This window comes from Schistocerca cancellata, chromosome 3, assembly GCF_023864275.1.
Source record: "Schistocerca cancellata isolate TAMUIC-IGC-003103 chromosome 3, iqSchCanc2.1, whole genome shotgun sequence".
Taxonomy (NCBI): domain Eukaryota; kingdom Metazoa; phylum Arthropoda; class Insecta; order Orthoptera; family Acrididae; genus Schistocerca; species Schistocerca cancellata.
The window spans coordinates 319,739,670-319,753,134 of NC_064628.1; the positions used below are offsets into that span (position 1 = coordinate 319,739,670).

The following is a 13,465-nucleotide window of genomic DNA, read 5'->3' on the forward strand; positions in this document are numbered from 1 at the left end:
GAGCAGGCTTCTCCTAGATCCAGACCTGAAAGAAAGAGGGCAGCCTTGGGTCACACTGACTGTGTGCACCACAGCTGAATTGTTGTAGCAGCTCTCCAGCCTGGGTGATGCTGGTGGAAGGGTCCAGGAGGGAACCCCATCACCAGCAGGCACCAAAAAAGGGCACTCTTCTGGCCAGAGAGCAGAAGAGACATCCAAAGATGGGGCGGGGTGCGCCATGGGAACTACAGGAGAGAGGTAGAGGAGCGGGGAGTAGGACTGGGGTAAGGAGGAGGGAGAAAGGATGTAGAGGTAGAGGAGCGGGGAGTAGGACTGGGGTAAGGAGGAGGGAGAAAGGATGTAACAGAGGCAAAGTTAGATGTTCATTGACACAGGACGAAGTCCGTCACATTTCTCAAAAGCCTCAGTGCACAATAAATGATAAAGGTATTTTGTCTCTTACCTTCTTCTCCTTCTTATAAGCCAGGGCAATCTGGTAAGCATGAAGAAATGATCACGACAATTCAGACACACTAGCTCCCCACAATCACCACGTAGAGGGTCGAACACACAACAGGAAGACACGTGCCCGAAACGCAAGCATTGGAAACACCCCATGGTTGGCAGGAGGTATGGCTTCACGTCACACCAATAACAAGTAACCTTGACCTTCTCTGGGAGGGTATCTCAAATGCCAGAATAAAGGTACCAGTACCAGTGCAACTGTATTAGCTTTCTGAATATAACGAACAAAATGAACTCACTGTCGTTCCACAATGGCCCAGAGTTACTTATCAGTTTGAAGGGTGATGTCCCTATGAAAAATGACTCCCTGAACCATATTCTAAGACTTGTAAGGAATAATGGACACTGGAACCTTGCCCAGATGGTCACAAGCCTGAAGGGCTGCAGACTGGGTGGCAGAAGTAATTTTGATCAACAGCAAACCCAACCACATCTTACTGAGACACACCACTTTGCCAAACTTTTCTTCAATATTTTCCACAAAACATAATGGCTCGGTGGCGGTGAACCTGTCCACATCAGTTCTAATGCAGACCAGGTAGCGTGAAAAGTGTTTCACCCCAGGATGGTGAGTCTGGCCCTCCTTCCAGGGTGTAGCAAAGGAAGGGAAGACTGCAGGGTTATAAGAAGCAGACTTAAATGATCCGTTAGCAACTGAAGAGATGCCTGTAGATGAACAGCCAGTTTTTTTTGCAGTTTAATATGTTTCATATGCAAAGCATCCACCCTGAAACCACCCATCCACATCATGGGCTCTCTCTGTGGGCACCACTCTGCCACAGCAAGAGCCCTCAGGCAATGCAGCTGTTGCCACGAGTTCCAGTGCTGCAGGACAGGAAACCACTCCTAGGCAGACACAGGGAGGCAACAGCTCAGGTATCATAAGTGAGATCCCTGTTTTGTCAGCGGGCTTCCATGCTGTGTGTGTGTGTGTGTGTGTGTGTGTGTGTGTGTGTGTGTAAATGGAAAAATTTAGAAGTGGAGGTCAAATCCCAAAAGGGGATCAAAAATGCCAAAAAGGAAGGATGAAAAAGAAAAGGCAAGTGGAATAAAACTGGGAGTAACACAAGAAACCAGGTGGATAACTAGGTCGATGTAAGTAGGAATACTGAGAGAAGGGAAGGAGGTTGCAGAGGGGGAAGGAGCACGGACAGAGAAGGAGGTGCAATGGGATGGAAATGCAGCCTGGGAAGGAAGAATGGGTTGCAGTAACTCAGGGTCCCATGTGCTCTATGCATGAACTCACAAAAGAACCCTGAGGCCCCTGGAGGGATTCCTGCTGAGTTACACCATGGTCAGACAGTGATTACAAAAGTAGATATTGGATTGTAAGACAGACCCAGGGACAGATAAAGACTCAGTTTAAGATTTAGTAATAATCATGAGTCGACTGAAATTTAAGAGAATAATTCAGAATAATCAATGTGGAAAGAAACAGGATAGGCCTATTTAAGTACTGAGGAATGATAAGGTGTGTTTCAAAGTTCTCTATGGCTATACATCCTATACAACCACAACAGTTAGTTCATTGAAGATGAGTGAGTATCTCTAAAAAGCACTACTGCAGAATCTGGAAAGACAAAAAGATGTACCACAATGTAAATGAGAAGAGATCTTGGGTAACAGAAGAAATACTTAACTGACTGACAGGAGAAGGAAGGATAAAAATGTTCAGGAAAAGATAGAGAAACAGCAATCTAAGTCACATAGGAATGACAAAGTAGTACAGAGGTGCTAGATGAAATTTATACACGTCAAATGCAAAGAAATTGAAAAAGAATGAGTGATTCAGCACATAGAAAGGTCAAAATGACCTTGGGTGAAATTAAAAGCAAGGGCATCAATATCAAGAGTGGAGGAGGAATTCCACACATAGAGAAGAGAATAGATAGATGGAAAGAATAGACAGAAGACTTCTACAAGGAGGAACTGTCTGATGATGTGATAGAAGAAGAAATGGGAGTCAGTACGGAAGACAGAGGATCTGGAGTTAGTGCCAGAGTTTAAAAGAGCTTTGGAATAATTTTTAAAAAATTATGATTTAAGACATATCAGGTTTCCAGGAAAATCACTTCCACAAAAATCCTGAAGTTAGCAATGGCAACTAAGTGAAAAAACTATATACAATCAGTTTAATAGCACACATACCAAAGTTACTGACAAGAATAGAAGAATGAATAATCTAGAATCTGTTAAATGATGAGCAGCTTGGTTTAGGAAAGAAAGATACCAGAAAGGTAGTTTTGATGCACTTTATAGTAGAAGCAAGACTTAATAAAATTCTAACACATTAATACAAACAGTTCACCTAGAAAAAGTGTTCGGCAATGTAAAATGGTAGAAGTAAAAAATTCTCAGAGAGACAGGTGTCAGCTATTGTGAAAGATGGGTAATAACAACACTAGTGAACCCGGCAATGTTTTGCATCACCCCAGTTTCCAGAACTCGGGAAGATGATGTATCACAGACACAGTCCCTTTGACTGTTCAGGGATGTTACTAAAGCTGCCCTAAGATGTAAACAACTTGCATGACAGCACCTGTTAGACATAGGGCGTCCAACAGCCGGTCAGTTCCAGACATTCCACCAGGAAGGAGGTACATGGCTCGTGTTGCCTGTAGTTCAATCATGCCTAGATGGTCAATACCATGGTTTGACCACATCCACATAGTTACTTTGTGCTAGGAAGGGCTATCAACAAGGGTAGTATCCAGGTGTCTCAGAGTGAACCAAAGCAATGTTGTTCAGACATGGAGGAGATATAGAGAGACAGGAACTGTCAATGACACGAATCGCTCAGGCCGCCCAAGGGCTATTACTGCAGTGGATGATCGCTACCTATGGACTATGGCTTGGAGGAACCTTACAACACCACCACCACCACCACCATGTTGAATAATGCTTCTCGTGCAGCCACAGGATGTCATGTTAGTTTTAGTTATGTCATGTTCCGTAGATCATTTTCCCGATTATTTTATCGATATGATGTGGAACAAGTCAGATTACAAGATATATATACACACACACACACATGAATAGTGCTAATATTAATACTACTGAAATTTATAGTTCTACACATGAAACTGCATTTAGAGGTACAATTTTTTTTTTCTCCCCCCGTTCTGAAACAGAAACTTGTCCATGGAATAGGAGTGGTACAAAAGAAATGATTTTAAGCTAGATTTTTAAACTTGATCTGCTACCTGCCAGACACTTTGTTGTTGGGCAGATGATCAAAGATTTCTGTTGCTGAATAATTTACTCCTTTTTGAGCAACTGATAGCTTCAATAACAGATAGGAAAGGCCATTTTTCCTTCTAATGTTGTAGGTATGAACATCACTGTTCTTCGCGAATTGAGATGGATTATTTATAACGAATTTCATTAGCAAATATATGTATTCTGATGGTGCAGTTAAAATACCCAACTCCTTGAAAATGTGCCTACATGACATCCTTGGGTGACCACCACTAATTATTCTCACTGCTCTCTTTTGTGCAATCAATACTTTATGTGTAAGTGGTGAGTTACCCCAGAAAACTATTCCACAAGACATTATTGAGTGGAAATATGCGAAGTACGTTAGGAGGCTGCTCTGTTTATTACCAAGTTAGCGATTATACGAAGAGTGAAAGAAGCTGAACTTAGTTGTTTGAGAAGCTCAGTAATATACTCCTTCCTGTTCAAGTGGTCATCAAATGTGAACTCCCAAAAATTTGGAGAAATCTACCCTGTTAACTGAGCCCTGTTCATATGCTACATCAATTGTCGGTATGACTATTTGGTGTACAGGGCTGGATATAGTGAGTTTTTTCAAAATCAAGGGAGAGCCCATTTTCTGAGAACCGCCTAATAATTCTTTGAATGACATCCTTAACAACATCTTCAGCTGCTTTTTCTGGAATGGGATTTATTATAACACTCATGTCATCTGCAAAAAGTACTAGTTCAGCTTGCTGAATGTTAAGTGAAAGGTCATTCATATGAATAAGGAACAGCAGATTACCTAAAATTGAACCCTGTGGGAGTCCCTTTGTGATAACTCCCCATTCACTAGAATTTACCACCCTCCCAACATTATTTGTGCTATTCAGCACAACTTTTTGCTTTCTATTCATTAAGTACGATTCAAACCAGCTGTGTGTATAGCCTTCAATTTCAGAAAACCTGAGTTTTTCTAAGAGTGTGTCATGATCCACACAGTCAAATGCCTTGGAGAAATCACAAAAAAATACCAACTAGCGATAATTTGTTGTTTAGGGCTTGTACTATTTGATTGATAAATGTGTAGATAGCATTCTCAGTCGAATAACCCTTCCAGAATCCGAACTGTGACAAGCTGAGTAAATTATTTTCACTTAAATGTGAGACTACTCTTTAATACATAACTTTTTCGAATATTTTAGAAAAATGATGTCAGCAATGAGATTGGTCTATAATTATTTAAGTCACTCTTGTCCCCTTTCTTATGAAGAGGTTTGACAATTGCGTATTTCAATCTGTCTGGAAAAATTTCCTGCGCCAGCGAAGCATTACATATATCGCTAAGGACTTCACTTATTAAATTAGAACAACACTTCAAAATCCTGTTAGAGACTCCATCAACAGCCACATGAGCTCTTGTTTTTCAGTTTATTTATAATTCCCTTAATTTCAGTGGGGGATGTTGGTGCTATTTCTAAAGGCCTAAAGTCCTGGGGAATGAAATTTTCAACATATTTTTTTGCTTCTTCAACTGAACCTTTTAACCCTTTTTTGCTGCAACATTAAGAAAGTGACTGTTAAAAATATTTGCAACTTGTGAATTATTACTCACAACATCATCATTTAGCTTTATTGCTATGGTATGCTGTGCACTGTCAGGCTGCCCCATCTCCCGTTCGACAATATTCCATATAGTTTTTAATCTTATTATCCGCATCATTAATTTCTGTCAGAACACACAAGCTTCTTGACTTCTTAATGACTTTCCTTAAAATATTGCAATATCTTTTGTAGTAAGCAAGTAACTTCAGTTCCTGACTTATTCTGGCCTGTCCATATATTTCCCTCTTCCTCTTACATGATATCTTAATTCCCTTAGTAATCCACGGCTTACTTGGATAACGTTTCAGGAAATCAACTCTCAAATATTGAGACAAATTTACAGTGGAATAAATTGAATTTGGCATCAGCATCATTATCTGTGTATACTTCATCCTACTCTACCTCTTCTAGACTAGACTTAAAACTCTGTATCCTGTTCGCATTAATAAGCCTCCCTGCCTTGTATGAACCTGCCTGAATCCTGTACGGTGCTATATGTGTTATTTCCATTAACTGTGCATCATGATCAGATAGCCCATTACCAACTGGGTACACATTAATTGTTTCTGCCTGAGCAGAATGTTATCAATATGTGACCAACTATCCTGCTGCACATGAGTTGGAAAATTTACAACAGATACTAGATTGAAACAACCAAACAAAGATTCTAGCTCATTTTTTCTATCCATATCTTTTAAGAAATTTACATTAAAATCACCACAAACCACTAACTGCTTCTTTCTGTCTGGCAGGTAGCTCAATAATGCCTCAAGATTTTCCATGAATAGCTGCAAGTTACCTCGAGGGGATCTGTAGATTGTTGCAATTACTATAGAAGTATATTGCAGTAGCAACTCACAAGCACACGCTTCATGGATCTGATCTACACAAAATCTATTTGCTTCAATATTTTTAACTGTGTCCAGTTTTTATATAAGTAGCAACTCCTCCTTTCCCCATATTGACTCTACATGAATAAGATGCTAATTTGTAATCCCTTAAATTTAACTTCTCCATCCCTGCGGTTACATGGCACTCACAGAGACACGAAACATCTATACCTTAAGAATTTACCCCATTTTCTAGGCATTCAAGAAGCTCATCTATCTTATTTTTCAGTCCTCTAAAGCTCTGATGAGAGACACAAATTTTATTTCTTTGGATGCTGCTACAGACATTATGGCACTGTTCTGTTTAAATCTCTTTCAATACTCTCTGTCTGTAACCTGACTCTAACCTAAAAAATGTGTTCCTCTGACCCAGTAATCAGAGGTATTTTGTCTTGTGTGCGTGTGCATGTGCATGTGCATGTGCCATCCCCCCCCCCCCCCCCCCCTTACATTTTCTGCAGGAAGATCAACAAATCTATCCTTCCCTCTCCTATTCAGGAGCAGGCCATGACTAGTGTAACCCCACCTCCCAATTGCATCAACAGACAGAGCAGAGACATGAGATTTAGTTTCTGCCAACAGTAACCCCTCCAGCTCTGTTAACACGGTTGACAGCCGTATTAACCCAGGGCTGGTCATGGCGCTGCGAAACACACAAACCCCATGCAAGAGTGAGCTGTTGCTGCACCTATTACATCCAGGTCACACCTAATACTGTAATCCGAATTGCTAGCCAGGCTGTTTCCTGCTCTTCCTACTATAAGAACATGGTCCTCACCATCAAAATCTTTGCACAAGACCCCTAGGTTTTCTGTAACCTGGCTAAGCTTAGCACTAGGTTTCACAATGCTTGTGGGCTGGTACTCTACTCCTAGCCCATCCTGTAGCAACCGGCCTACACCTCTCCCATGACTGCTACCTAACAGCAGGACTCTCTTCTTTCTACTTGACTTTACTCCCAACCTAGCATTACAACTGTTGCTATGAGTCTGCTGCATCTTACTTTGCTAAAAACTGTTTGAGGCTCTTCTACTTCAGGTAACAAATCAAACTGATTGCTCACTGGAATCTGAAAAGTGATTTCAGGGGTTTTCTTCTTCTGACTACAACTTGTAACCTGTGCCCAGCCCCCATTGGCTCTTTCCCTCTTCAACCTGTCTAATTCAAAGTACACCATTTCTAGTTCAGCCTGAAGGGCACAAATCTTTTTTCCCTGTTCCACAATTTTGTCATGGCTACATAATCTACAACTCCATTGGCGAGCTTCATCTGGCACTATAACAGCTTCCTCGTACAATCTCCCCATTGAAACACCAACCCACAATACTGACATTTCACTCCCATGCTCACTAATCTACAACATCCACATTTGACACACATGACGGCAGATTAAACAACAAAAATTACACTACAAACAAACAACACAAATACAAACAATACAAATTACACTACAAACAATTCCCCTACACGAATTAATAATTCGCAGAAATTAACTTAGCTTATTGTGAGATGAGTAGAGAACTTCTGGACGTCAGGCGAATGTAGCAGCAGGTGAATGTAAACAGTGCAAAGTTAATTGCTGGCATAGGTTATAGTGGCAGAAATCACGAAATGAGTAAGAAACTGAAGAGGCTCGATTTTCTAATGACAATACTGAATTACGTATAAATACTCTAATGGAAACAGAACCACCACATAATGACTTTACTGCACAATATGGAAAATTAACTGTACGGAAGTACAGAAAAACAGAAAACACGAACCGAATGCAAACTCCTCATAATACAGCTACATAGACACTACCCAGAAATTATTGAATAATCATATAACTTATTGCGGTCGATAACAAAAACAAACCCATGCCAAAGGCTTGCACTTTAGAGCAGTTATCCTTTCAAGAAAACTATGCAAGTAAAAGTGAAACCTTCAATACATAGATCACAATAGATACTAATTTACTTATTTAAGCTACAATATTGCCTGAAACTGTGTGCAATAGGCTGCATGACGAGCAACTTCACTCCCGACATCAGTGGCGAGGTCCATCTTTGCAACCACACCACCATGCAGCGGGTACGGATGGGTCCAACAACATGCCGAATGGATCGCTCAGGATTGGTGTCACATTCTTTTCACCAATGAGTGTCACATATGCCTTCAACCAAACAATCGTCGGAGATGTGTTAGGAGGCAACCTGGTCAGACTGAATGCCTTAGACACACTGTCCAGCGAGTGCAGCAAGGTGGAGGCTCCCTGTTTGTTTGGAGTGGCATTATGTGGGGGTGGACGTACACCGCTGGTGGTCATGAAAGGTGCCGTAATGACTGTACAATACATGGATGCCATCCTCCAACCGATAATGCAACCATATCAGCAGCATACTGGTGAGGCATTCGTCTTCATGGACGACAATTCGTGCCCCCATCGTGCACATCTTGTGAATGACTTCCTTCAGGATAACGAAATCACTTGACTAGAGTGGCCAGCATATTCTCCAGACATGCATCCTATCAAACATGCCTGGGATAGACTGAAAAGGTCTGTTTATGGACGATGTGACCCACCAACCACTCTGAGGGATCTACGCCAAATCGCCATTGAGGAGTGGGACAATCTGAACGAACAGTGCCTTGATGAACTTTTGCATAGTATGCCACAATGAATACAGGCAGGCATCACTGCAAGAGGACGTGCTACTGGGTATTGGAGGTACTGGTGTGTACAGCAATCCTGGACCACCAACCTCTGAAGGTCTCACTGTATGGGTGTACAACATGCAATGTGTGGTTTTCATGAGCAATATAAGGGGCGGATATGATGTTTATGTTGATCTCTATTCCAGTTATCTGTACAGGTTCCAGAAAGAAGATGATGCAAAACTTTTTTTGATGTGTGTAGGTCCTACATAGTTTCCAATAATGCATATTCCATAGTAGTATTCTAATCATAAGCTGACAAGCCGTACGTACCACTTTCCTCTTTTCTGTGAAAACCAAATGCAAGGACGAAAACAAAACGGCACATAGCTGTGTATACAATTTTTTTAAAAAATAAAGAATGTATATGGGAAAAACACTGTATCTATGGTTTGAATGGACTGCTATTGTAGTTAAAGCTGAGTGAAAGGAAGAAAACAAAACCGTGCATTTTCAGAGTACAGCCGTTTCTTTCTTGCAGTTTGTTTCAACAGAAAACCAAAAAAGTTTTTAATGAAAATATTTAGCCTATGTCCACCTGAAGATTTATTGGGCTGTTGTGTAAAAATTTGAAGTAAAAAGGTCAGGAACTTATTTATAATTTTCCTAACAATGTTTTTTTACAAAAATTTGAAATACATTGGTTGAGAGTTTTACTAACATGTCTGTCTGATGTTTATTAGAGTATCGCGAAAAATCTGAAGTAAATCTGTCAATAACATTTACTATATGGTATCACTCCATGCAGTAAAACTGTTTTTATTTTGTATAGATATATTGACCTAGTCTTAAAACCCACCTTCTTGCTTTCTGGTGATTCATCTCTCGGCCTTGCACTATCCACAAACTTGCTGCTTTTTTCTGTGTCTGAATCATCTTCTGAGGCATTTTCTGTATCTGAATCACTTTTCGCACCCTGAAGAATCTCTGGTGTTTGCTGCGGCTGGGACAGGTCACTTTTGAGTCCTGTGATTGTCTTGTATGTGAGATCTTCTCCTTCACCCGCTTTTGCTTTTGTAATATCTCTCTCAAAATCTACAACCTGCAGCAGACATGAATTGATAGAATGGGACTCCAGGTATAGCACACATGAAACTGAATACTCAAATAAACCAGATCAAGTTACAGCAATATACAAGACAAATAAAAATAGCTATCAAACTGTCTTAAAGAGAGAAAGAGCAAACTCACTCGCTCCTCGCCACCACCACCACCACCACCACCACCACACCACCACCACCACCACACCTATTAATGTGTGTGATATTTAAACTATACTTAATAGTTTTCCTTCCCCTACATTTTTATTTAATACCCTTGAATTTCATACTTATAATTCAATTTGCAATATTAATGTAAGGATTTATGCTTCCACTTTAATCTTTTCCAGTTTTCAAACACTCATTGTTTCACTTTCACACAGAGCTGTGCATCAAACATATTATTCAACAAATGCTTTCCCTGTTCTAGAGAGTGTTTACATAAGTTCATTTTTGCTGTCTACTAAGAATGGTTCTGTACAGACAGTGAAACCCTCACTCCCCCTCCACTTCCCCTCAAGAAAATCACTTTTCCAAGCACAGAATTTTTTGCTAACTCTTTATTAATGAGTATCTCATCTAGAAATCTATAAATATTAATCACGGAGGTGAAATCTGAATTTTCTAATTCTGTGTTTGAACACAGTAAAATTGAGGCTTAGCACTAAGTATCATTAAGAGATATTACACATCCTCAGGGTGAGAGAGTAGGTGTGGCATAAGAAGGAGCAAGAACATTTTGAGATTGGGTGGGTGACAGAACATCACTTTAGGAGGGGTGGGAAGGATTGTAGGCAGTTTGTTCCACATTTATCATAATGATGGTAAGTTGCTGAAGCCTGGCGAAGGATATGCTCAAGTTGTTCCAATCCATGATGATGTGTGATGAGGACGATGTGAGGATTAGGTGCATGCGTGGATCTAACATGAAAAATGTTTGTCGACTACGTTTGGGATACTGCCAGTCTGTGAAGGCATGATATCTTATAATATGCAAGGGACTGCTCGTCGCTGCTGATGTGCCATCCACAGATTGCCAGACTATACTATAGAGACCTTAGCTTGGAAGAGATGCAGGTACTGTGGGTGGCTAGCAGGTTTGATATGGACTGAGGTTTGAATTGTGCTATCAGGGAAGTGTACATCCGTGACCAGGAAAGGGGCACTATTGGCTGAGGACACCCAGGTGAAGTTGATGAGGGACACTATGTTGCAGCTGTGAAAGAAAGAGGATAGGATCTCGGCCCTGGGTCCAGACCATAAAAGAATCGTCTATGAACCTGAAACTGACAAGGGGTTTTGGATGGCTAGGAAGATTCCTCTAGATGGTCCATAAACAAGTTGGCATAGGAGAGTGTAATGTAGGCACCCATGTCCAGATCTGTTGGTGTATCTTGTTTGCAAAGGAGAAATAGTTTTGCATAAGGATGTAGTTTGTCAGATACATAACGAGTGGGTTCAGTGTCAGTACAATGTTGGAAGAGGTAGTGTTCAATAGCAGCACCACCACTGGGCATGCGTGGTGGTGGTTTATAAGGAGGCAGTGTCAATACTGGCAAGGGCACTGGGCATGGGCATGGTTGGTGTTTGTAAGGAGGTGGTGCCAGCAATGAAGAGTAGGGAACCATTTGGTAATGGGGTGAGCATAGTTGAGAGACAATGAAGGAAGTCAGAAATGGATGTTATCCTAGACATCTGGGATGGGATCATTATCCTAGCAGGTGGAAGAATCATGCCAGGTTCATCACAACTGTGGCAGAGCCACTGTCTGCAGGGGCAGGGATTAAAATGGTGTCTGTCTTACACTTTGAGTGGCTGTTCTTTCTCCCTGCTCAGAAATGAGGAATGTCCTAACCTAATAGTTCCCAACCTCCCAAAGTACACTCCTGGAAATGGAAAAAAGAACACATTGACACCGGTGTGTCAGACCCACCATACTTGCTCCGGACACTGCGAGAGGGCTGTACAAGCAATGATCACACGCACGGCACAGCGGACACACCAGGAACCGCGGTGTTGGCCGTCGAATGGCGCTAGCTGCGCAGCATTTGTGCACCGCCGCCGTCACTGTCAGCCAGTTTGCCGTGGCATACGGAGCTCCATCGCAATCTTTAACACTGGTAGCATGCCGCGACAGCGTGGACGTGAACCGTATGTGCAGTTGACGGACTTTGAGCGAGGGCGTATAGTGGGCATGCGGGAGGCCGGGTGGACGTACCGCCGAATTGCTCAACACGAGGGGCGTGAGGTCTCCACAGTACATCGATGTTGTCGCCAGTGGTCGGCGGAAGGTGCACGTGCCCGTCGACCTGGGACCGGACCGCAGCGACGCACGGATGCACGCCAAGACCGTAGGATCCTACGCAGTGCCGTAGGCGACCGCACCGCCACTTCCCAGCAAATTAGGGACACTGTTGCTCCTGGGGTATCGGCGAGGACCATTCGCAACCGTCTCCATGAAGCTGGGCTACGGTCCCGCACACCGTTAGGCCGTCTTCCGCTCACGCCCCAACATCGTGCAGCCCGCCTCTAGTGGTGTCGCGACAGGCGTGAATGGAGGGACGAATGGAGACGTGTCGTCTTCAGCGATGAGAGTCGCTTCTGCCTTGGTGCCAATGATGGTCATATGCGTGTTTGTCGCCGTGCAGGTGAGCGCCACAATCAGGACTGCATACGACCGAGGCACACAGGGCCAACACCCGGAATCATGGTGTGGGGAGCGATCTCCTACACTGGCCGTACACCACTGGTGATCGTCGAGGGGACACTGAATAGTGCACGGTACATCCAAACCGTCATCGAACCCATCGTTCTACCATTCCTAGACCGGCAAGGGAACTTGCTGCTCCAACAGGACAATGCACGTCCGCATGTATCCCGTGCCACCTAACGTGCTCTAGAAGGTGTAAGTCAACTACCCTGGCCAGCAAGATCTCCGGATCTGTCCCCCATTGAGCATGTTTGGGACTGGATGAAGCGTCGTCTCACGCGGTCTGCACGTCCAGCACGAACGCTGGTCCAACTGAGGCGCCAGGTGGAAATGGCTTGGCAAGCCGTTCCACAGGACTACATCCAGCATCTCTGCGATCGTCTCCATGGGAGAATAGCAGCCTGCATTGCTGCGAAAGGTGGATATACACTGTACTAGTGCCGACATTGTGCATGCTCTGTTGCCTGTGTCTATGTGCCTGTGGTTCTGTCAGTGTGATCATGTGATGTATCTGACCCCAGGAATGTGTCAATAAAGTTTCCCCTTCCTGGGACAATGAATTCACGGTGTTCTTATTTCAATTTCCAGGAGTGTAGTAGTTCATCACCCACACTCTTGCCTATGAAATATCCTAGTCCATCCTAACACTACACATACTCCCAACCCTTGCCACAGAAGTCATACCATGAGAAGGACGTGGGTGTGATACTTGTCTAAGCATCCACTCAGCACATCCTACACCAATCCTGCCAGAGGTAGCACTGTGACAGTGAGAGCAGTCATGCCATATCATATCACATCATGCAACAGCTCTGCTG

At 42.8% G+C, this 13,465-nt stretch overlaps 1 protein-coding gene across 1 annotated transcript in view; it reads right to left on the reverse strand.

Annotated features, from left to right (window-relative positions):
* LOC126175013 (serine/threonine-protein kinase RIO1) overlaps nucleotides 1–13,465 on the reverse strand; it is a 121,153-nt gene that overhangs the window by 25,392 nt on the left and 82,296 nt on the right. Inside the window, exon 9 of the mRNA XM_049921500.1 lies at nucleotides 9,697–9,939. Coding sequence (XP_049777457.1) covers nucleotides 9,697–9,939 — 243 coding nt within the window. The remainder of the gene's footprint in view (nucleotides 1–9,696; nucleotides 9,940–13,465) is intronic.